The following is a 24,399-nucleotide window of genomic DNA, read 5'->3' as shown; positions in this document are numbered from 1 at the left end:
ACAAGTAGCACTATGAGTCCATTCATATGGGGAAAATTGTGCGTTCACAATTCTCAGCTGCTTCTATCACTTTCTTCTTGAAATTCATTTCATGCTGGATGATTAGTTACTGCTGAAATAAGTGCTCATTAGTTTTTCTGTGGTAATGTCATAATGCAAGGTAGGATCCATTATTGCATGTGCTGCTGTAGCATATCTGATATAAGGAGTGTCATCGTGAACTATGCCTAAACCCTTTAATTTTTTTGTTTTTTTCTGGTTAGGGCCCAACAGGTCCAAGCTGCAAGATATGCTTGCAAACTTGAGAGATGTTGATGATCTCCCTTCATTACAGCCATCTGTTGCACCTTCTTCTAGGCCCAGTAGTTCAAGGCTCATTGAACATGAGATAAACAGGACGGATGAAGGTAAATATTAAAAAAGTGCATTCCCCTTTGTAGAGGGTGGATGTTTATAGTTACTTAAGAATTATTCTCTCTGACTTTCCAAGCACTTTACAAATTCTGATTTGGTATTGCACCTAAGTTTTAGGTGTAATAAATGACATTCCTATTCCTCCATTATGGTCACTATTAGTAAGGTCAAGACACCTACCTAAGTTCGAGTCTTGGCTGAATATCTTTGAGCACAATGGAAAAAATAATTTGGCACTTAGTGGCTTTGTAATATGACCATCCTTAATCACTTGCTTTTGTTTGTGCTCAGGCCTGGCAGACAAGTGTGGGCCGGAAAGTCTGAGGACATAAGAGCATCATTTTTTTCCCCATTGACATAATTTTAAATCTATGTATGTATACATACACACACACACACACAAGCATGCCCTTTTTTCCAAAGTACAAATATAGAGGATGTGCAGGTAAACACAAATGCCTTACTATAGCTTTCAAAAGCATGTGTGGTGAAGCATGATTGTGTTGTGAATCATACAGAACAACTTGCAGCTTGCCAGTGTATTAATTTCCATAATGTGTTCCAAAAATTAGGAGAAATTCTCACAGGGGCTAGTCCGAGTATGGAGAGCCACACATGCATCTTTGTAATGAAGCACTACTATTAAGTCTGAAAAATGCTGAGTCATTCATTTGATTTAATATTTGAATTGCTATAATATCGATCATAATAACATATAGGATATGAAACTATATTAATTTGTTAAATATGGCAGCCTTCCAGTAGCTGAAGGGGGCCTGCAAGAGAGCTGGAGGGGGACATCTTATGTGGGCATGTAGTGACAGCACAAGGGAGAATGGTTTCAGACTCAAAAGAGGGCAAGTGTAGATTGGGTATTAGGAAGAAATTCTTTACTGTGAGGGTAGTGAGACACCGAACAGGTTGTCCAGAGAAGCTGTGGATGCCCTGTCCCTGGAAGTGTTCCATGCCAAGCTGGATGGTGCTTTGAACAACCCCATCAAGTGGAAGGTGTCTCTGCCCATGGCAGGGGGCTGGAACATGGTGATCTGTAAGGTCCTTTCCAACCCAAACCATTCTATGATTCTGTGATATCATGTGCTCTATTAAAATGGTAAATATGTGTTTTGAAAAAAGTGCAAAACATGAGTTCCACTTAGCAGTCTTTCAGTGAGAGTGAAAAAGTAGGTTGGCCAAGTTATAATTAAGATGCATAAAAAGCTCTTGTGTGTGGAATGGCTACCAAAGATCTCAGTAGTTCTGCTTCCTTCATGCTCAGTGATTTTCTTCATGAAAGAAGGGGGTAACTTAGCAACGCTTTGTGAAGTGGAAGAATTTTTTGTTGAATGTTCCCTTTCCAACTTTTCTCACATGTACTGAGAGCTGTATTAGCAGAGCTCTATTTTCATGTCCTCTCAGTAATGTGTTTTTTAATTCAGAGACTCACATGGATTCTCACAAAAAAAGGACAGCTGATTGTTACCAGTCTGAGTTCGGTATTAATTTTAGCTGTGTATTTCTTTATAAACCTGACACTCCATATTTTGTGCACACATTTTTTTATTCTAGGAAGTTTTCAGATTTGGTGTCCTGTATGTATTGTGTGTTGAGTGAAATACTGCATTGTGAGCTCAAAAGACAGGAAAAGAGAACTGTAGTGTAGGCTTTGGGGTGGAGGAGGTGAAAGATGTTTGTGATGAAAAGGTAATAACTAAGAGACCTATTCAAAGAGCCGTGCTTGAAGGGCTTTGATTTAGGCTGCTCCCACCAGCTGTTTTTATCTACATTTCTGTTCCTTCTTCAATATCTATTTGCTGTATTTTGTAGTTGAGTTGGGGAAGGTGTTTTCTGTGTTACTTGTGCATTATATATGGATTAATGGTAGCACACCCTTCCTGCCCGTGGCTGGCTCTGTTTACTGTCTGGAGTTGCACACACCTCAAGTGTAGGTGTGTTCAGAGGGTGCTGCTTATTGGTAAGTACAGTGATTATCTTTGGAATAGCTGTTTTTCTATGCATCTCTGTGGATCTTTTTGCCCTCGGCTACTTGACAGATATGTAGCGTTCTAAAAGTGGAAAATGTGCTTTTATTGTACACTGTAGTATAAATCTATGTTTCAGGATTCTGTTTGTTTTGTTTTCTTGCAGTGGAAGCTTTAACATTCCCTCCATCCTCAGGGAAATCTTTCATTATGGGAACAGATGAAGCCCTTGAAAATGAACTGGGTCTTGGAGAACTGGCAGGCCTTACAGTAGCAAATGAGGCAGATTCACTGACTTATGATGTAAGTGGTTATTAATGGTAACTCAACATTCTTCTGTCTTGTTGAAGGCAGATGCAAGTTACTTGTGTGTAGACTCAGCAGAAAACATTCACCAGTTAACATTATGCTGCCAGAGGATGTCACAAAGTTTTATTTGGCAAAGGAGTCTTTCCCGTACACAGCAGCATTCAAGCTCTCTGCAAGCCCCTCTCCTCTCATTTGCCTGCCATGTTATGCAAGTAGTTGAAAGTAAATTAGTGATAGTGGTACATCTGGGCACATGCAACCCCAGTGACTGAGCAAAATTAGGAGTATCATGGCCAGCAGATTAAGAGACATTTATGTCCCTTTTACATGGGCTGTATGCAGTTTTGGGCCACTCCACTTCAAAAGGATTGTAGAGAAATTGAAGAGTATCCAGTAGCTTCTGAATGATGAGTAGATGTTAAGGGAGGTGGTCTTGCTTAGCTGTTAGGAGGCTGAGGAGTGCTTGAATAGCATCCTGCAGGTATTAGAAGGGTGCTTGTAAGGGTGACAGTTCCTAATGTTTTTAAGAACTAATTTTCCCTAACTATGTCTTCAGAAAGGGGTATGGTAATGTACAAATAAATTGCTGTTACAGGTACTCCTAAAAATCCAAGGCTGGATTTTAAATTCAGAGAACATGGCAAAGCTAACCCATCTGTACAAGATGCTTTCACTGCTTGACTTCATTGTGCAAGTGTCCATATAAATGTTCTGTTTGTTCATGTCTCAGTATCCTGAACTAACAGCTTTCATTTATGGAGTAGCACTTCTTTATCCACTCCAGTCCTTTCCTGCATGGTAGAGAATATTAACTTCTATTTGTTCATTTGTCCAATGCCTGTATGAAGTCCTGTGATCAGGAATTCATAGTCATGGTTACCTCAACTCTTACCTTTTTCTAGTGCTGACATTTAAAAAAAAACATTTACAAAACTATTTGCTCTGGTTACTGTGCACTTTATTGAAGCAAAATGGCAGGCTGGTGTTCCTATTTCAAGTTTTATTGTAAGTTTAGCTTACGGATAATGTTTTTATTTTGGACTATTTCATACATCTGGCTGCCAAATGTGAATCAGGTATGATTAGTGAAAGCTTAGTATTTATTTTTAAGTGTCAGTTTTGAATCATATGGAGAATTAAGTTGAAAGATCACGTGAATCAGTCTTTAAATATATTTGCTTTCAAGAGTGGCAGACACTTTTCCCATTTTTGGTTCCTTTCATCTCACTGACATTTTTGCTAGATTATTTTCCTCAAAAAAATGGCAACATTAGCCTACCTCATTTCATGGTTTCAGTTTTTTATATAGTGCTTTGACTGTAAATTGAAGAATGGTTTTCACTTGGCAATGAAGGTTATTAATTTATTACTTAAAAGACAATTTTTTTCTTTTGTATATTGGTTTTTAGAGTATCTAAAATTACAAATTAAACAAAACTAAATTTTCCAGATTTCTAGCCAATACACTTAAGTTTGCCTTTTCTTTTTCCTTCCTTTATACATTCTTGACAAATGTTCACTTTGGTTGGCTCTGGTTTTTTCCCCTAGTCTTATGGATAGATTAATCATCTTCATAAAATTGTAATAGATTTTAGATAAGAGTGACTGAACTATGAAATCATTGCATTTAATGTTGAGTACTGATTTGGAGGTTTTGGACTTTGCAGTAGGCCCTTGTTTGATTTCTTACAACTTTGAACAAGAGAAGTACCTGTCATTGCTGTCTTTAGTTTTCAATTTGTTTTAAAATAGTTTTCAATTTTGTATAGACATGAGTATTATTATAAGTGGCAAATCCAGATCAGGTGCTAATTTTGGAGTTGGCATCCCCCCAAAGTGCTTTTCAGGCCTTGGATTACCTCACAGTTGTGCTTTGGTGGGGAGAGACAGAAGGAGGTTGTGTGCTGTGTGAGTAACCAGCCTCAGAGCTTGTGAGACTGGTGGGTAGAGTGATGTGGTGCAGCCAGGTGGGTGATGTGCCAGGGCTAGAATCTGTTTCCAGCTCTGCTGCTGGTCTGTTAGCTGGGACTGCCTTCCATCTACTTTCCAGTTTATGAAGTGAAAGTGCCCATCTTGGAGTCCGTTTGGAAGGACATTTTTGAATGAATGTCCAGCAAATGGAGAATTTTATCATGCCAGGACTGGAATTCACTGTTAGACCATCTGAGGTATCTTTGTGGCTTTTGCAGATGTGACACAGAACCTGTTCTGCTGGTATGGCACCTGGAGGGGAGGCAGGTTCCCTCCAGCACCTGATTGGCATTAGGTGCCTATGTTGAGGCGACCAAATTCCTCTCCAGATATCTGTACATCTTGTACCCTTTTTGCTGAGACTTTCTTGGCCAGTCCTCAGAAAACCTGCCAGAGCTGCTAACTGTGCAGTCCTGCCCCATCCTTGTACCAGCTCAAGCATTTGTCTGTTCCCTCACTGAGCCAACTTGGCTCAGTAAACTGGCAAAGAAACTGACTTGTCTCCCTGAGCAAGGCTATATGTCATTACTAAGAAATATGATGAGACTAAACCTGCTGTTTCTTGTGGCTCCTTTCTCCTTGTTTAAAATCTATAGAACCTTTTAATTTATTTATATTTTTATTGTTAAATCCAGATGTAACGAAGCTTAAGAAAAAGCACTTCTGTTCTTAAACCTCCTCTTTCGCACCCACTCCCCAGGATGAAATGTTTCTTGAAGTGGCTCAAAATAGTTCTCTCATCTTTGCAGTTAAAGATACAAATTATTTGGAATTATCTTTAGATTTTGACATGATAAACATCAGTACAATTGTTTGTTTTCTTGGTTTTTCATAACCATCATCAGCAGTGGTTACAGAAAAGTAAATTTAACTCATGACATTGTTGACTGACAGTGAAAAAGTCTGTTCAGCATTTTGTGTCAATATTTGTTCAGAGGAGCAATATTGAAGTAACTTATTTTATTAAAAGGCATTATTTTGGATCATCTACAATGCATTTATTGCCAAATAATTGTGTCTGTATACATGATACCTTATTGCCTGCCAGTTAGATTCTTAGTGTGTAGCCAAGTCCCTTTTGCTTTTTTTTTTTCCTATTCTGGCAAACTTTACTTGTCATGCATTATTACAGAGCTTGTGTTGCCTTAGCTGGGTAAGTTAGGTTGTGTTCCTTTCTGTACTTCTAGAGACTTCTCTGTTTCTCTCAGATCTTTTCTTTAGAGGTGTTATGTCAGTAGTACTTTGGATATTCAGGGACTGCACCTTGGTGAGTCAAGCCGAACTTTGTAAGTGAATGAGCCATAGATCAAATTTTAAACACTTAACTGTATTAATTGAAGTATCAGTGCTTTTGAAGTGTGTAATTTGACAGACATGAGATTATTTCAGATTTGCATAGAATTTATCACTGTGGACATGACATTGCTCGTATGGAATATGCCTACCTTGGTTCTCATTTTGAAGTGTCTGGTTAGTGTTAAGTGGACTGTTGTTTGAGAGCAGGTTATTGTGAAAAGTGGGTGAGGTAATTTGACATCTTCTGAAAATGCCAAACTAAATTTTTGATTTCTTCATTTTGTTGTGCCTTCCAGCTTAATTACAAGTTTGGCATTTTTTTTTATTAGATAGCCAACAATAAGGATGCATTGAGAAAGACTTGGAACCCCAAGTTTACGTTAAGAAGTCACTTTGATGGAATAAGAGGTCTCGCTTTTCATCCAGTTGAACCAGTCTTAATAACAGCTTCAGAGGACCATACATTAAAAATGTGGAATTTACAAAAAACAGCCCCAGCAAAAAAGTAAGAATTTTTCTTTATTTTCTTCAAAACCAATTTTAATTTATGAAGGAAAACCAAAACCTAGATACTGTTTCACTGAATGGCTCTTACAGTTAATGGAAAGTGTTCCCTGAATTTAAGACTAGGAAAACAAGCTCTCAGAGAAGGGTGGAGATGCCTAAAGAATGCCAGAAAAAATCCATGTGTGTTTGTGAATGTGTTTTGTTTGTGAAGATGAAAACCATTCATGTTTTTATATTTTCCTTGTAGATAACATGACAAATTAATTTACTAGTGAAGATATTTGGATGCGGCCTGTTAGTGTGCTTGCATGTGTATATAAATGTATAGGATGCATTTATATATATATGCATATGTATGTATACACATACATGCATATACATGGGACAGCTTGAAACACTAAGATGTTGCCAGGTTCCTTTGTTAACTGTCTCTTGCAAATCGCTGGGAATTTCCAGAAATCAGAGGAAATTCGTAGTGGGGCTGATGTGGTTAAGGGAGTACATGACCCCTTTGAGGAGAACTGGGCATAACACAGTCCTCCCTTGCATTGATAAAGTCCAGAGCAGCAAATTTTGAAGCACTTCAGTGTTGATAGAAAAACTTTGAGTCCAAAACTCCTTTGCTCCAGTAAGAACGATTAATGATACATTCCATGTGATGCTAATGTCTCTCCACTCCTGTTCCATTGGTGTACCTAGCTGCTTGTTTGATGGGTCTCTGAAGTACCTTGAAGGTCTTCAAACAAAAATCCAAACAACCAGTCCTGTCATGTTTTGAAAGACTACAAATAGTTCCTAGACCCGTGAAAAATCATGTTGGGAGAGGAAGTTGTGGGAGAAACACTGCAAAAGATGTAGCAGGGATTTTAAGAATTTAGTGATTCTGGCAGATTTTTGTGAAGCATTGTATAAGATGGTACACATGTTAACATTTTTTTCATACTTCATTTAGGAGTGCTTCTCTTGATGTAGAGCCAATATATACCTTCCGAGCACATAAGTAAGTATTTCCTGAGAAATACTGTCATATTTTGAGAAAGCTAAGATTTTCAAACAGAAACAGAATTTTTTAAAGAAGTAATTTCCACCTTATCAGCTACCGATTTCATGTGATGCTTTTAGTTCCTATGTTGTTTAGAATATCTGCATATATTCTGCTTCCTTCTGCATAGTTATTTATGTCTGAAGTCAGATATACCACAATTTTTAAATGAAAAACCTACAAATGATACAATTCAAATTTGTTCAGGTGTTCTGTTCATCATTGCAGCTTTTGCCTTTTTGACACATACTTGCGTATGTGGAATGAAACTGAAGAAGAATGAATGCCATGAATTTAAATCTACTGAGATGATTTCATGAAAGCGCCTTAAATCTTTAGAAAAGAGAAAAAATGTGTTTAAGTGAAATATAAGATCCTAGATTTTAAATTGTGATGTTTTTCACATTTCATGTGCATAATGATTAATTGTTCTGATATCAGCTGTGTTACAAGATATTGTGGCGGGTATTTTTGTGGGAAGTCTTGTAGCACATGATTTCATTACGCAGAATTTTTGTTGCAATCCATGCAGCAAGTGAATTGTATCCAACATGGAAATTCTTAAGATTGACACTGTATTGCATGTAATGAAAACGTTAACAGTCAGTGTTTCTTTGGGGCTTTCTTCCAGTGGACCAGTGCTCTGTGTGGTGATGAGCAGTAATGGTGAGCAGTGCTACAGTGGGGGAACAGATGGCCTCATCCATGGCTGGAACACAACCAACCCAAACATTGACCCCTATGACTCTTATGGTACGTTGCTGTTGCACACAGCAGTGAAATGATAAGTTTAGTGGCAGTAATGTTATGTCACTAAAATCGTATAACTTGTAGATAATGCTTCTGTGAGAGTTTAAAACAGCAAATTGAATGTTATCTTCAATTACTTAAGTAAACTTTTGTTTTAATGCTGATACTACTGCTTGATGGCAAGATAAAATGTCGTTTTCTTAAAAAAGGCCTCGATCTCATCACAGCTTTTAGAAACAGCTAGTCTAAAGTACAGGTTTTGGAAGTACTGGAGTAAACCTGATTATTTGGAAAGTACAGGAAATGTGTATTTTTTTGACAAATTTCTGTGGAGTTGAGATAAAAAGGTTTTATAGTCTGACACCAAAGCTGTTAATGTTGGTAGAAACAGCTAAAAAGGCACAGTTCAGTAAAATTTACTAGATTTGAGTGGATATCGGCCTTGTGTCTGGGTTTTATGATTTATTTTGCACTTGTGGTACCTTCAGATGCAGTTGGTCTCAAAGCTAGCTTCTGCATAAAAAGGACTGCTGTGGCATTAATAGCTGTTTGAAAGTGAATTTTAACAATGAAGTGTGTTTTGTCAAAGTCAGCAGTGTCCCTTCTGCTGAAGCATTGTTTTGTTCCTTTAGTTGTAAACTGGGTAATTGAATGTCACATATGCTGCTGAAATTCAAGCATCTTAATGCCAGAATAATTAAGACGTCTGTATTGATATGATGTGATTGATCTTGGGATTTTTTATCAATTATCTTCTAGAGGTTGGTGTCTAAACATGGGCTAAGATACAGCTATTGGCTTAATTCAGATTTTGTTTTGAAATGTGTTTTGTTGTGTTTGGTTCACAGATCCTTCTGTTCTAAGAGGTGCTTTTGTAGGCCATACTGATGCAGTGTGGGGTCTGGTTTACAGTGGAGCTCACCAGCGTTTGCTGTCCTGTTCAGCAGACGGCACTATACGTTTGTGGAAAGCTACAGAAATTGCTCCAGCTCTCAATATCTTTAATGATAATCAAGGTACAGAAAATTACCCTATCCTGAAGTTCATGAGCATCACTGTTCAGACTGACATAATTTTGGCTACTGAATAGAAAAATTCTCCGTACTTCTTTCTGAGTTTTGTATCTTTATGAATGTTTTTAGGAAGAGTAAATTTTGCAACCCTTCTCTGACATTACCTGAATATATACCATCATTCAGGGGGACAGTTAGATACATCTGAAAGCCAACTGCTGCAGATGCTCTGCTGATGTTACTAGCATTGTTGAGGATAGTGTATTAACTCCATAATTCCCATTCAAACTTGAGTTTCCACTAGACCCTTGCTTTTGGTTTGTCCAGAATGAAAAGCCCTTTCTTCCTCAGTGGAGGTTTGGAGTAATCCGTGTTTCATCTCAGGCCAGTGTCATTGTACCTTCCAGATTCGTTCCTTGTGCCTCTAACACAGAGATTCCAATTGAATTTCTGAGTTTGCAGCTCAACTAAATAACAATAACCTAGTGATTCTAAACAGTACTAGTTGAAAAAAAAGTGCTCCTTTAGAGTTAGTTACTGAAATGTCATGCACAAGTGAAAATCCCACTGGTTAGAATCTAATTTCTGGAAGTTGCTGTCTGTCTGAGCCAGAGTGCTCCAGAACAAGCCCATTGACATGGCCAAACTCTCTTACAGCTGATAGTCATTAAAGACAGCCCATGAGCTGAGACAGTTCCATGTCTCTTCAGAAAAACTTTGAGGCAAAATAAACTTTGACACAGCTGAATGGACATGTCAAATTATAGTGTAAAGCTGGTCAGATATGCCATTGCTTGTTAGTTGAAACAGACTGAGCAAAATAGAAACATTCCATGTATTTTAGTTTTAGCAAAACTATGTTTCTAAAGGTATGCAGACTTCTTATTGCCAGCTTGCCTATTTGCCTGCTTTGAAAACTTCCTGGTAGAGTTTTGGAGTTTGTTACTGTGAGTTGTTTTGGTTTTAATTATTAAACTAAGGGAGAAGGAGGAGTAGTCTTCCCTCACAGAGGCAATATAATAGCCCTAACATTAGGGCTTTTTTTTTTTTGTATTCTAAACTGGAATGAAGCCCAGTTGTGAAATCCAAAGACTGAAAGCTCAGTTTTCCTATGGCTTATTGATAACCTGTAACAAACCCCTAAAATATCTGTCACTCATTATTCAAGTAGTTCAGATTAACCATTGTAGGCTTACCAGGAAGCTGCAGATTCCTGCTTACCAGGAAGCATGCATGGCAGTGATAGAAAAGGTCACTTGAGAATCAATGTGTTTTCTTCTCACACCAATCCTTTTTGGCTTTTTTTTGGGTACTTGTAGGTAACTACTGCCATTCCTGAGGTCCTGTGTCTCAGAAAGCTATTTCTCCCATGAATCTCTATAGAGTTTACAGGGATGTGATGGTATTCCTGTGTTATCTGAATCTATGATCCAACATTAGGTTGCTTAAAATTCAGTTTCTCACTCTCTATCTTTTCCTCCTCCTCCCAACGTCTGTTGCAACTGGTGTTGTTCTTTCACATAGCAGGTGGTGAACAGGACATTTGAAGAGAAAAATCCTAAGGAATATATCCTATGCCCAAGCTTTGCTGATTTGACCTTCTGTCCTGTAGTGTGCAGATAGCTACAGTATAAGGAGATCAAATATATACCACAAAAGGCAGGAGCTTTGAAATACAAGTTTATAATGTATTTATATAACTGTACATGATGACAGATCCAGTGTGTAAAATCTGCACCTGGAGAACTTTGCTGTTTTATTAAGCTCTGATGTTGTCCAAGTTAATTATAACAACATTAATTATCTGTCATGTCACTTGTTATACTCTTCAATTTCATGTCCTTTTACTCAAAACAATGGAGTTTGGTGGAGTTTTTTTGAGAATTGCTGTTACAGTTAAAGGAAGGAGAAGGGGACAGGGAGTTCTTGCTTTCTTAGTTTTAAAGTAGATTTCTGCATAGCTGCAGTTCCAGATACAGCATTTTTTTAAAGAAAGTTGTTAATACACATATCCAAAAAAATAGTATTAAAATAGTTATTATACAGGGAAAGCTATTTAGATTGGCATAATTTATATTTTAGAATGCAACATTTCCTTTGATAATTGGGGTCCTTTTGGTGTTGAAGTGCTTACTTTTTTTGTAAGGATTTTTTTTGTTTAATTTTTGTTTTCGTTTTCTTTACACCAACTATATCTTCTCTACATTGTTTTCTAGAAATGGGAATCCCTTCATCAGTAGACCTTGTGAGCAGTGACCCAAGCCTCATGGTAGCATCATTTAACAGTGGACACACTAGCATTTTTAACATGGAGACACGGCAGCGAATTCTTACCCTGGAGTCCAATGTGGATACTAGTATGTATCAAAAACCCCAAATCAACTAAAGGAAAAAAAAAATTGCTTGTTTAAGATGGATACTGTTGATAATCTTTTCAGTGCTTCCAAAGAATTAGGCGTGTCATGAGAGATTATAAGATGGATAATGTTAGAAGCTGTGTTCTGATATATAACAGTAAATTGTTACTACTACAACAGACCTCACAGGTATTGCAGTAGCAGAAGAATGTGTATACTTCTGAAATAAGATTGAAACAAGCTCACACTCTGAATTCCTCTTCAAGGGAATGAGAGGAAATGCTACTCTTCAAGTAGCATGAGAAAAAGCACAACTTTCTTTAATAAGGCTTTGTGATTTTTTGCAGATTCAATATATCCATTTTCTCTTCAGTCCAGAACTGCAAAAGAGGCAAAAATTTAATGTTAAATTTTTTTTTAAATTGGGAGTGTGTGTCAATGATTTTTATTTTTCTTCAGAGGTATCCATGTTCTAAGCTTTATTGCACTCTTGTCTCATTTGGACGTGGGCTTTAGTTGAAATTTTCACTGAGGGTGGAAAGCAAAGCTCCAGTGAAAGCATATTAATTCACAGGGTCTCCTTGTGATCCATATAATGCCTTGGATCATGTCAGTGACCAATACTAGAAGTTTTAGAGGATACTGTGAAGAGCCTGCTGTTAGTACATTATTTTACAATGACTTTACAAAAGAGACCAGAATGAGCTGAGGCATAAGGGTTCATATTCAGGCCACAAAGGTAAAACACTGAGTCTTTTAAAATTTTGGTATTTTTCCCCTCACTCTTAGGGATTTATGTCACTGAATTCTCCTATTTAATTATATTTTTAAAAAGCACTAAACCATTCTTGTTGGCTTTGCTTGTGTGTTTTAAAATATTGAAATGACTGTAATTTTATAAGAGCAAATGAAAAGTTCCATGTCTCTTCTTTAGGTTATTCCTTACTGTGCTGGATGTCTTCTTTTAACCCACATCTTTGTTCCTGTCTCAAAAACAGTTCTAAATTAGTTAAAGCAATTCAGTGGAAGCCACCTTTCTTCTTCCCTCCCTTTCTCCCTTCTGTTTTTTGCACCTACTCCTTGCTGTAATTCCGTAATGTTCCTTTAGGAAAAGAAGACCCTGATATGGCAACCAGCAGTCCCTGTTTAGTATCTTTGGTTATGTAACAGTACTATAAAGCTTACATGTATTTTAAAGAAATAAGTTATTATTTCTACAAGAACTAGACAAGAGGAAAACGTCACCTGAAATGCCCTATGCACTATTTAGGGACTCTTCTGCTCAGTATAAGCCTCTGCTTGGCATTTTTAAACTGTGAGGATGGCTGGCCGTGATGAAGGTTCATGTGCTTTTAGTAACTTTAGGGATGTTTGTGAATATGAATGTGTAATTTTTTTCCTGAATTTATACGTTCATAATTTCTAAGTGTCCTGTGGATGCTGACACTGCCTTGTGATTCAGATTTTTATAGAAAGGTGTAAAATGGATCTTTACCATTTTAACAGGAAGTGAACCTTCTATTTTGTTTATTTTAGTAAGAATTTAGATTAAATTGTGCGAATGTTCTTTGGAAGCAACTTAGCTAAATACAGTCAACATGAAAGACAATATCTGTATTTTGATTTTCTGTGTAATGACTATTTGTGGGTTTTTTCATAATCTATGACTTTTAAGACACCTCTTGCATTAACCTGTGCGTCATACCAATGCCTGGATTTCTAACCAGAAAATTCCTATACTTTTTTTCTCTGTGTGTATATATATCTATATATATGCATGCTATTTCAGAATTACTGAAGGCTAGGAAATTGGCTCTCCTATGAATAATCGAGCATCCTTTTTTCAATAATAATTTCAATACATACACATCAGATAATAAGGGGTAGATTTGGTTTGCTTCAAACATATTGCCTGCAGTGTTTATTTACCTGTCCTGTGTGTTACGAAAAAGTTTGACTTGGCAAGAGAATGTGTGTGAATGAGGTGTTTTCACTCAGTTTTTGGTTTCACATTTTTGCCTGATGTGCCTATCTAAAACCATGTCCAAAAGCTGGACCTTATTTGGCATACATATGTTTTATGTAAGTCTCTGTCTTGTGTAGTTTGGAAAGTATTTTAGAGGAAAGCACATAACATAAGGTGCTAGCTGAGAGTTGCCAGGATATGTATTTAAGAAGTATTTTGCAAATTAGATTGACTACATATTTATTTCTTAGTAGCAGTCTTTCAAAGAACTTAGCAACTTACTTATACTGATGTGTGTGGGTTTTTTCTTAGCAGTCAGTTCTTCCTGTCAGATAAACAGAGTCATCAGCCATCCAACTCTTCCAATTAGTATCACTGCTCATGAAGACAGACACATCAAATTCTATGACAACAACACAGGTATGCATCTTTCCAGCAGGTCTTAGCCATAGGCATTGTGTAATATAAATCGTAGTCCCAATTTTGTTATGATCAGTATTATTCACACAAATGCTGAGGGATGTGAAGAATTGGATAGCCTCTGAAGCAGAAATCTCTCATCACCAGTAGAGTGTAAAGATTGCCAGTTCATTTAAAGCTTTGTTGGCAAAGTGATGAGGAACTTGGATCTCTCTGTCCGTTCTTTTAGAATGCTCTATGTATGGGGTTTATAAATATTTAACATAAACTGAATCTTTTTCAAAATCTTCATGTTCTTATGTTTATGTTTCTTCTGTTGATTGTCTGTATTATTATGCTCTTGAGAGCAGGAACCTCTGGCACTCCTTTAGTGCTTCCTAGACCTCTGCCACATTTGACCCATGAGTTCTTATTTTTAACATGAAATTATTGCTGTCATTATAATAAGCTGTGATAAAACATTAATTCTCTCTGAGACAACTAACACTATCCCCTATTCCCAGGTAGTTTATGTACATTGCTTCTAGTATGCTCAGCCCCTGCCTTCCTACCCATTCAAGATATTACCTGAGAACTCCATTAATTCGCTTAAGGGGCAGATATTTAAAATGCACAGTGATTGCAGTGTCAGCGTGGCTTAAAGCAAAGGTCTCATAAACGTTGGTGATACTGCTGCTGTGGTTCTTGGGAACTGTAAACATTCCAATACTGACTTCTACAATTTTAATGATTCAGTCATGGGACAAGATCTCTTGGGGTTATATCAGCTGTGATAGGGTCATAAGCAGTGAATACAGACAACAAACTTAATTGCAGAAAATAACCTAAATAAATCTTTTCTTTCAAAGGAAAACTGATCCACTCCATGGTAGCTCACTTAGATGCAGTTACAAGTTTAGCTGTTGATCCTAATGGCTTGTATTTGATGTCTGGCAGTAAGTACATTCAGATTTCATTTTCTTTTTCTCATAATGGTGGGAGGCATGCAAATTATAAAGAAAACTGTTTTTCCTTTCTTTAGGCCATGACTGCTCGATTCGCTTGTGGAATCTTGAAAGCAAGACCTGCATCCAAGAATTTACTGCCCATCGCAAAAAATTTGATGAGTCCATTCATGATGTGGCTTTCCACCCATCCAAATGTTATATTGCCAGTGCAGGAGCAGATGCCCTGGCTAAAGTGTTTGTATGACAGAGTGCTTCCCATTCAACTTTAGCTTTGTATATATTTAACCAGCTGCACAAAAGAGAAGAGGAGGGCTTGAGTTGTTTTATCTTGCCCTATAATTCAGAGAATGTTTGTAAGTGTGTAGTTTTGCAGGGTGCTGTTTTCTAAATTGACGTTTGTTCTGGTTTCTGTGAGCTCAGCTGGTGCTGAGGGCTTGGAATCTCTCAGTTTCAAATAGTTAAAAAAAAAAAAAGCTTTTATGTAGAGGGTGTGAATTTTCGTCCAGGCAGGCCTTGGGTGAAACTAGGTCTATGTAGTCTCTATTAATAAAATGGAGTACTGGAAAGAAGGGGTCTAATTGCATCAGGGAGTAGGAAAAGAGGGAAACTTCCTAGGATGCTTCTCATTGAAGAATCTTAATATACTCAAATCACCTGGAAAAAGTGATTCAAAGTCAGTTCACATGCTTTTTACTGTATCATGTGAGAGGCACTTTGTCATCCCTTTGGTGTATGAATAAAGTAGATCTTGTTCAGAGAGCAGTAGCAGATAGTTAATCTCAGCCACCTGGCTGCTAGCCTAAGATAAATGCAATTAAAGGAAGGCAAATTACTAACATACATTAAAATGCAGTAAAGTTTCTGTTACATCTTCTGTGTTTCTCAGTAAATATTTTGTTTGCAAAAAAAATGATATAATTTTTTAAGCCTGTATTAGCGTATGGCTAGAAACTGAGCCTTTTGTCTAAATCCCAATTAACAACAGACTGACACAGTCTGTGCATACTGTAGTAGCAAATTTAACTTATTCAGATTTTAATGCTGTTTATTCTTGGAGATCTGGCACAAGAAATTATCACAAAGCTTTCCAAAGAAGCTGTCCTACAACTTTAGCTATCAAACATTCGTCTCCTCTTTCTGTTCCTGCTAAAAAGGATATCATTCTGGGCATTATGGATAACAGTGAAATACTTTGTTTGAAGATTAAATCTGATGCTTTGTATGAGTCCTTTTAGTGGAATAGGTGGAAACTGTACAAAGCTGCATCAGTTTGAGAGATTCTGCTACTGCTAGAATATTTCCCAGCTGCACCATTTGAGGGACTTTTTACCTTGTCCACTTCACTGGGTGTATGTGCCGTTAATTGGGTTACCTGAAGAATGAGTGCTTCTCGTAATTACTCAGCAGATGTGCTTTGTTTATCTATTCAGAGCTTCTCTGTTGATTTGACAAATAACTTTTAATCCAATCTGTTAGTCTTTTTGTCCCTTCTTAAAGGAAAGTGACTGGGTTCTTTTCTGTTATGTGTCATCATCAGAATTATTACTATTCATAAGCATGAAGTTGGTGTTTTTCTCTGATGGGAATGGAAAGCAGAATTTCTGCTGGAGTTGATTTCTGGTGCTGATATGAGTAGGAAAGAACCCAGTGCACCTCTTCATATACCAGCCTGAGGTTAAGACTGGAAACTGATAAATTAATCCTTACCTTTAAACTGACACTTCATAAGCAGGAGTCATCGAAAGATATCAACATGAGGTTTGACTATGTTGTTTTTAGAGTGCCATTTGGGGATGGGACCACATTTGAAGTTGATCTCAGAGTTTAAAACAAGTATATTGTTTAGAATAAAAGGTTGACCTGTGCTGTTTGAGCCTGCTACACATTATATGTACTGCTAAAATATTCTGGAATACCTTTTATTGCTCAGAATATTCACATATGTCAGTTCATGATATTGATATGCAATATATTTCCTTAGATAAGATTAGAACTTTTACCATGAAACAGATGACTACAATAATAATACAGATTATTTAGTTTTTATAAAATGTTTTGGTTATGATGAAAAGGAGGAAACTTGGCTGCAAAACTGAGCATTCAACTTTGTGAGAGTTTTGTGTACTTGACTCATTCTTTCAGTGTCATTATGTTATTTCTTTTTGAAGAGAAAATTACAAAAATTTATTTGAGAAATTCTAAAAGTTATGTATATTATATATGTGTATATATATTGTAAACATGTATTAAATGTGTCTAGTAAGGGAAGACTCCATGGGTGCATTTTAATGTTTTAGTATTAAGAGTTCTCTTGAGTTTGTGTATACAAAGGATAATGGTGTGAGTATGAAATGAATGTTGTGTTTTTGCTTACACAATACAATATGTAGTCACAGTTGTTTAAATTGCTGTACATAAAAACTAATAGGCCAGCATGCTTGTTTTTAAAGACTGTCATTCTGATTACAATTGGAATGTAAGAAGTGGCTGTTCAAATGTGAATTGAAAGATGTTTCCTTCTCACTCTTGAGCTCTTGCTCAAACTGAAAAGTGATTTTTTTAAAAGCTGACAATAGCTAGAGGATGAGGTGCCTTTAAAAAACAAAACAAAACAAATGTAGCCTTACGAAGAGGTTGTGGAATATATATATTTTTGTGCTTGTCTTCATAATTGATGTCAATGTCTTTTTACTGTACTTGCTCACATACTTGTAGGACTGCAGGGTATTGTGCATGAGCCTGTCAGATCTTCTGAGCATCATCGTAGGAGATAAGGTTGAAAAAATTATTTAGGTTATCTAGTCCATCTGCTTGCTAAAGCGGGGTTGTAGACTTGTGCATTCTAATATTGTCTTGGCCAGTGAGATTTTATATGTTCTAAAACAATTAGGCTTCCTTTTAAAGATTATTACAATGACTACATCTCACTGGCAGGAGGATTTATGTAATATTTAGTAGCTCTTTTTTGTAATTTCATGCCAGTATTCCAAGCTATCTTTTGTGCCATTTTACATACTCTTCATAGTCTTTGTAATTTGGAACCTCCATGCACACCCTGGTTCTGTCTGTATATTTTCATTCCTTTCTGCTTTCTTCAAGCTATTTTTTAGTCTGCTTTTTTTTGCACAACATTTGCTTGTTTTCATCCTTTAAGCTCCGTTCTCCAGATATTGGTGTCCATACCACCATTCCACATGCATCATTTGTTGGACTTAGTCTGAGGGTCATCTATTAATTGTGGTTGTTATTTGTTTGGATTTATCCTCTCTAACATGATGCTTTTGTAGGAAGACCAAGCTTTTGATGTCTGACAAACTTAAATCATATTTCTTTATTTATGACAACTCCTTTAAATAACATTTGAGCATTGCTGCTTTTCAAGTTTCTTCTTCACTTTTAGTATGTTATGATTCTTTTGCAGCTAGAGACTTAATTCCTGTTTCATGATTATCCAAGTTTTGAACTTCTGAGGGCACTAAATTATCTTTATTTGTTCCCCTTTTCTGTGCAGTTTTTCCTGGTTCAGTGTAATTAGTAACTTTCATTAGTGTGATACATATATCCAAAGTGTAAACAAAACTGGACCCATGACTTATTCTTGGAAAAAAACATTTTTCTGCAATGTCAGTATATAGCATTTTACCATTACTATTTTTCCCATATCTAATTTATTTGGTAATTTTTTAATGGTTAGCTCATATAATTTTTTGTCTATGTTAGCCTGTGCTAATGATTTTGGTTATACTAATTAATTTAATGGGAGAATTTTCAGTCCTTCTGTATGTTGAAAATTGGTCCACTAGTTTAAGTACTCTCACTTTTACTCTAATTTACTTCACTGGGCTGCTTGCTGTCACATATTTGATTCAGTTACCAAAACACTTGCACAGAATTATTTGGAGTGACTTGGAAGAAGTTCTAGATATATTGTGTCACTCTTACAAAGTCCTAGTGTCTGCATTTATTTTTGGGCCTCAGAGAGAAAACTTCCACATAAAAGATTTGCTCCTTTCATCTCATCCATCTTTATTTTGATAAACTATGTTCTTTAGCAAGAAGCCTGTAGAACTACATGCCATGTACTGTAGCCTGTTCTTTTAGGATGTGTATTTTCAAATAACATCATGTTAAAGCAGTCCCATGTAATTTGGTTGAGTACATGTGTGGTGTTCACCATCCAGTTTTGTGATTAGGTCATACAATACTGTTTTTCAGTTGTGAATTTAAAGTAACCAGAGATTTGTTCTTTTGAATAAATGTATGAGAGATAAAGGACTTAGCTACAGTACCTTTTCAGTACATTTCTTGGATCACAGATGTGTTGCCTTTCTCTGCCTCCTTAGGTTTTAACAGTGTAATTTTGGGGAGCATCAATTTCTGTAAACTTGTGTTCTTTGAGCAGCTTTTGATGGGCAGAAGTGTGAAAACAAACAATTGAAAAGCAGGCATAATGATCAGATAATCAAGTCTTGGTTTTACTAATGCCTATCAAGTATTTGGAAACATTTGCAGGCTGTGGCTTGACAGTGTGTTTGCAGACTGACTGTCCCAGGTATCCAAGAGCCTGCTTGGTGCCTGTGTGAAATGCCTAGTCAACCTGAGATGCATTAAGGAAGAAATGCAGCCATTGTGGTTGTCCTGTGCTGAAATTTGTGGCTGTTTAGTGGAAGCTGGTTTGGACTACACTGTGAGAAATGAAGAAATCAGAATACAATAGTTAACTTCTTCCATGTGGTAAATTGATTTGTATAAGATGTGGCCAATCTTTGACATGGCAATACGAGTTTTCTTGGGCAGCTGCTGTTCCTGAGCATCGTAGAGATACTTAGCATAGTTGTTACTATTGAGTGGCTGAGAAGGTGGAAAGATTTCCTTGAAAAAATGCTCAGATGTTTCAGGAAGCTCATTTTTTCCATAAGGACATGAAGGTGTTGAGAATATTTTATGCGAATCTGATAACATGTTTAGTTGAAGAGAGTGACAATAGGTGAACAGTCTTGACTCTTTCATCATCAGTTTCTGTAAGCTTAGATACAGAGTTATGGGAATGATTTGCCTGTTAGCTGCCACTGAAAGCCTCTGCCACATTCCTACTGAGCAGCAGAGAAACTGATGGACAGCAGTGTTGGTCCATCCAATTATGTCAGGGTGTTTTAAAAAAATAACCCCTATTGTAAAATATAGTGTTAAATACAGCAGAGCAAATGAACAAACTCTTGGGGAGGCTGGGGAATGAGACTAGGATGACTCTTGTTTAAATAGTCCTTGTTCAGGCAAACACTCTTGTTTAGCTGGTGGGAATGTTCCTAGGAGGGAGGATGATTGGAAATGTGACCTTTAAAAAAATGTGTGTGCCTGTGCTAATGAACATACCTGTGCAGGTTATCTATCCTTTTGATATGTGCTTTTTATCTTCCCACTTAAATTTCCCTTTAGGATACATTTTCTGAGAATCTTAAAATCTCATCTGCAGTGAGCACTTACTGCAGGATGTCATGAAGAACTTCTGATTTTTCTCTTGGAGTGTTTTTTTGAAGGGTGGTTGAAGCTTCAGCTTCAGCCCAGCCCTCTCACCACCAAAAGACTGATTTGTACCTCCTTACACGCAGATTATTTAATTTTGGTATGTTATCTCTTAGCCTGCCTTCTGAGTTGATTTTGCTGCTCTGTAGTCAGTTGTGAAAGCTTATGAATTGTTGTATCATTTAAGATATTTTTGAGAATGTGGATTCCACTACAGAAGGCATAAATCCAGTTGAATAGTATAATTTGTGGAGCTCATCTGGTTTGTTGTCAGGAGAGACTTCTTGTTAGACTACAAAATCCAAACTATGGCTGAGCTAAAAAGGCATTTAACAATATTATATTCTTAGCCCAACTTCTTCCTGCCTAGGTGTAGATTGTGGTATTGTGTGTTAGACTGCTTTTGCCCTGCTCATGCTGCCAAGCCATGCTGTGATCCTGGGAGATCACACCAGTGTTTAAACCATACCACGTGTATGTGTTTCTAAGCTGCTCAAAGCCTTGGATTGACATGGTCCTCCAGGCCAGCCTTCTTTGGTTCCCTTAAGTTTGAATTGCAGGCTCCCAAAATTACTTCCTGGCTATTTTGAGTAACCCTTGGTCCTCACACCAGAGTATTAGACTGTGGGGTTGAGAAAAGATTTATACAGTTGGATTTGTACTATTCTGAAAGGGAAAGGAAAACTTATTGCCAAGCCAAATATTGTCATTATTTTTGGATTACTTGTGAAAAGCAGCCAAAAACATTGTATAAGGGATAAATGATGGACTTCAAGCTAATATTTTTCCATTAAGAATTTATTTTTTTATGCTTCCTATCATCAAGATACAGTGCTTTCGAATGTAGCTTGTTTTCAGATATATGGCTCCTAGAATTGTTTCCTTGAAGTTGGACATTTGCAAATGTGCATCAGTTTTGAAAAGTGTCTTATATGTGTTAGCGCTTCTTTTGGAAATGCAAACTGAGCATGCTAGCTAATGATTTCTTGTACCTTTATAGTCCAAGCAAACTGAAAAGTGGTCTTGTGTTATTTTTTCCTTGAATAGTGCATCTGGAAAAACTTGTAGAAGGAACTCCATGATGAGATGACTTTTGTTGCTGTAAGGTTCTCTGTTGACGCTTGTCAGCTTTGCATTGTATTTTGCATAATTATCTCCAGTTAACTGTCAGGCTGAAAAAGACAAATTTCTTTGCCATATGGACTGTAGCTAGGAATTTTTTTTGTTGTTGTTGCCTATATTAATACACTTTTTTCTTTTCTGCTGGAACTTAGAGATACCTGACAGCTCTCTTTAGGAGAAGTTACTATAGGTGATAACCACTAACATGTTAGTAATTTCGGTGGCTTCCCTTCTGTTTTGGGTCACTTCCATTGCAGATTGTTGATATGAAAAGGCTACTGTGGCTGGTATACAAACAGCTTAAGGAAATTAAGATTCCCCTTCAGAAGTGTGGCTAGGTTATGATTTTATACACCAGTTTTGAATGACTACTTTGAAACAATGTTGGTCTTCAAGTATCTTGCAGAATTTTGGATCCAAATGAGAAGTACCTACTTGTTGAGTAATAGTCTACTTGTCAGTTTTTTGTGTATGGCTCAGTACAAGGCTGTGTCAGAATTGCAGTACCACCAAAATTACCTTGTTTAAATGCAACTGTTGTACAAAAGTGAATGTTATTTTGAGTGAGAAATTCTGTTTTCTAATTTATGAAGGAAATAGTTTTCTTGAGAGTAAGCATCCATAAATGTAATATATTTCATAATTTTGAAAAGGCTTATTAATCATGGGACATGAGAAAAAGGAAAGTGATTCAATCTCCAAAGATTTGTTTAGCATTTATTATTACAAGTATAAATTTTTGCTTTAAATGGAAATGCTTATTCAGAAACTTAGTCTTAAACTTCTTACTAAAACTCAGTAGTTTAAAATGCTGGATAAATATCTAAAATGGCAAAGATAGAAAATTCAGAGGGAGATTATTTTGAAATATGCCAGTGTAATTTTGAGCTTCTCAAGTGCAGCCCTGAACTTTCTCTTTTTCACTGCAATTCATATTTTGTGAAACTTCTTGGATAGGTTATATTTAAAGCTACATTCACTTGCCTGAATAAGTCAAATAAATATTTTGTCATTTAAAATTATATAGATCTGCTTATGTTAGTGTGCCATTTAAAATGAGACCCCATTGAGGTAACCATGCAGGTATTTGTGTTGGTATGGCAGTAGTGAAGTGGGGTATCTGTGTACTGTACCCGCATTCTGTGCTGAGCAAAATCACACAGACTTCCAGAAATAAGCAATGGTTTTTAAGAGCAGCTTTATTTAATGTTGCAGCAGCAAGTGTCATTTGTACCATATAATTATGTAAATTGGGTGCTAATAAATACTATTTTTCAACATTTTGCATTGTGTTCATAATTCTGCATTTTATCACAAGATACAAGTGCTAGAAGGGGGAAGTAGACTTGTTTGGAGGGGCTTGAGGTAACTGCATGTGAAATTCCTCCTGAACTGTGGAGCGCGTTACTGGTCACAGGAGTGCCTTGGTTTTTCTGTTCTCCGTATGTCTTGATTTCGTCCTGCTGTGCCAGCTTGGCTCTGTTGACACCCCACATCCTTCCATGTGCTAGGGCACACGGTACCCCTGTGGGGGTGAATGTGGGGTGTGAGCAGACATGCAGAAGGGGTGCAGTTCTGCAGGAGCTGGGCTGTCTGCAGGCGTTGTTCACAGCCAGACACGTGGCTCTCCCTAAGGACAGCGTTCATTCAGTGCAAAAATAAACGTGTGGTTCTGCCCTTGGGGAGAGGATGAGGGAGAGCAAAGCACACACCACAGATGGCAGCTGTGTCTCTACAGGAAGGTGCTCAGAACGGCACCGTGAGCGGGTGGCAGGAGAACCTACACAGACCTGCGCAGAACAAGTTGTTGTCAGTGAGCCCATCCTGTTTTTTCTGAGCTTGTAGGTGGGTAAGTGAAGTTCTCAGCTTTTCTTGGTAGGTATAAAATAGCCTGATTTGGTCCTACTCGTCTTCCTGCCTCACAGGAAAGGAGGAATCGCTTTGTGAATTGGCAGTACAATCTCATTCACGCCACTGTGAATGCCTATAGAAGATTCCTGAGGTAGGGGGAGAGAAGATTTAGTGAATAACATATGAGTGACCCTCACATGGGGGAGGCATTCTTAACATGCTTATGGGTTTGCCTGTGACTTGGCCCCATGATGATTTGCATGTGAGAAAAGTGTGTATACTTGATGATACAGTGGAACTTATACAATTTCTTGTGCTTAAAAAGAAGCAATTTCTACAAGTGCTGGAATTCTTGAACTGCACTATCAGAGTTCTCATTAGAAATCAGAGAATGGGTTAAACTGGTGTTAAGGAAAATAACGTTTCTTGCCTTTCAGTAAGACTGACACAGTTGACTGTGAGTAGTGTTGCTGATGCGGTGCTAAAACCCTCATTCCCCTTCCTCCCCCAGTTTAAAAAGGAAAAATTATTATTTTGAGGAATTTGAAGCATTCAGCTGCATAGATGTACATTTGTAATGTTTTCAATATGTAGATGACTTAGCAAATGTAAATGACCTGATATTGTCCAAGATGTCTTGAAATGAGATGGGAGTGGAAAAGAAAAGGGATCAAGTTGTTTCTATAATGTTGTTCATGGACAGAGGAAAATAGCTAGCAGAGTGCTAGTGGCTTTGTTCAACCATGAAGTAATTTAAGGTATGTATACCACAGAAAAATGACTTAAATTTGGTGTCTAGATAATATTTCTGATAATACCTACTGCTTGCTTTGGCTTTCTAAGTAGATGACGTGGATGATTTCCTGTGGGGTTACAGGTAGGGTGTTGAATCCCTAAATATATTTAGATTGGGTTGATCCTGGCTGGATGCT

General features: G+C 37.1%; 1 protein-coding gene across 3 annotated transcripts in view; it reads left to right on the top strand.

The window, feature by feature from the left end:
* The window catches only part of STRN (striatin), a 54,634-nt gene extending 31,738 nt beyond the window's left edge, over positions 1 to 22,896 (top strand). For 2 of the 3 annotated variants that reach the window (XM_031059458.1, XM_031059452.1), the window contains 10 exons: positions 264 to 407; positions 2,560 to 2,696; positions 6,299 to 6,474; positions 7,429 to 7,476; positions 8,150 to 8,271; positions 9,117 to 9,284; positions 11,498 to 11,638; positions 13,917 to 14,024; positions 14,873 to 14,959; positions 15,046 to 15,419. In XM_031059458.1, coding sequence (XP_030915318.1) covers positions 264 to 407; positions 2,560 to 2,696; positions 6,299 to 6,474; positions 7,429 to 7,476; positions 8,150 to 8,271; positions 9,117 to 9,284; positions 11,498 to 11,638; positions 13,917 to 14,024; positions 14,873 to 14,959; positions 15,046 to 15,215 — 1,301 coding nt within the window. In that variant the 3' untranslated portion in view covers positions 15,216 to 15,419. Of the gene's footprint in view, positions 1 to 263; positions 408 to 2,559; positions 2,697 to 6,298; positions 6,475 to 7,428; positions 7,477 to 8,149; positions 8,272 to 9,116; positions 9,285 to 11,497; positions 11,639 to 13,916; positions 14,025 to 14,872; positions 14,960 to 15,045 lie in introns of all 3 variants that reach the window. The other variant, XM_014308221.2, reaches the window with a different exon arrangement.
* The last annotated feature ends 1,503 nt before the right edge of the window (positions 22,897 to 24,399 follow it).

Source organism: Geospiza fortis, unplaced genomic scaffold, assembly GCF_000277835.1.
Source record: "Geospiza fortis unplaced genomic scaffold, GeoFor_1.0 scaffold41, whole genome shotgun sequence".
NCBI classification, from domain to species: domain Eukaryota; kingdom Metazoa; phylum Chordata; class Aves; order Passeriformes; family Thraupidae; genus Geospiza; species Geospiza fortis.
Note: the sequence above shows the minus strand (reverse complement) of the source record. Positions and strands in the feature narration are given on the sequence as shown.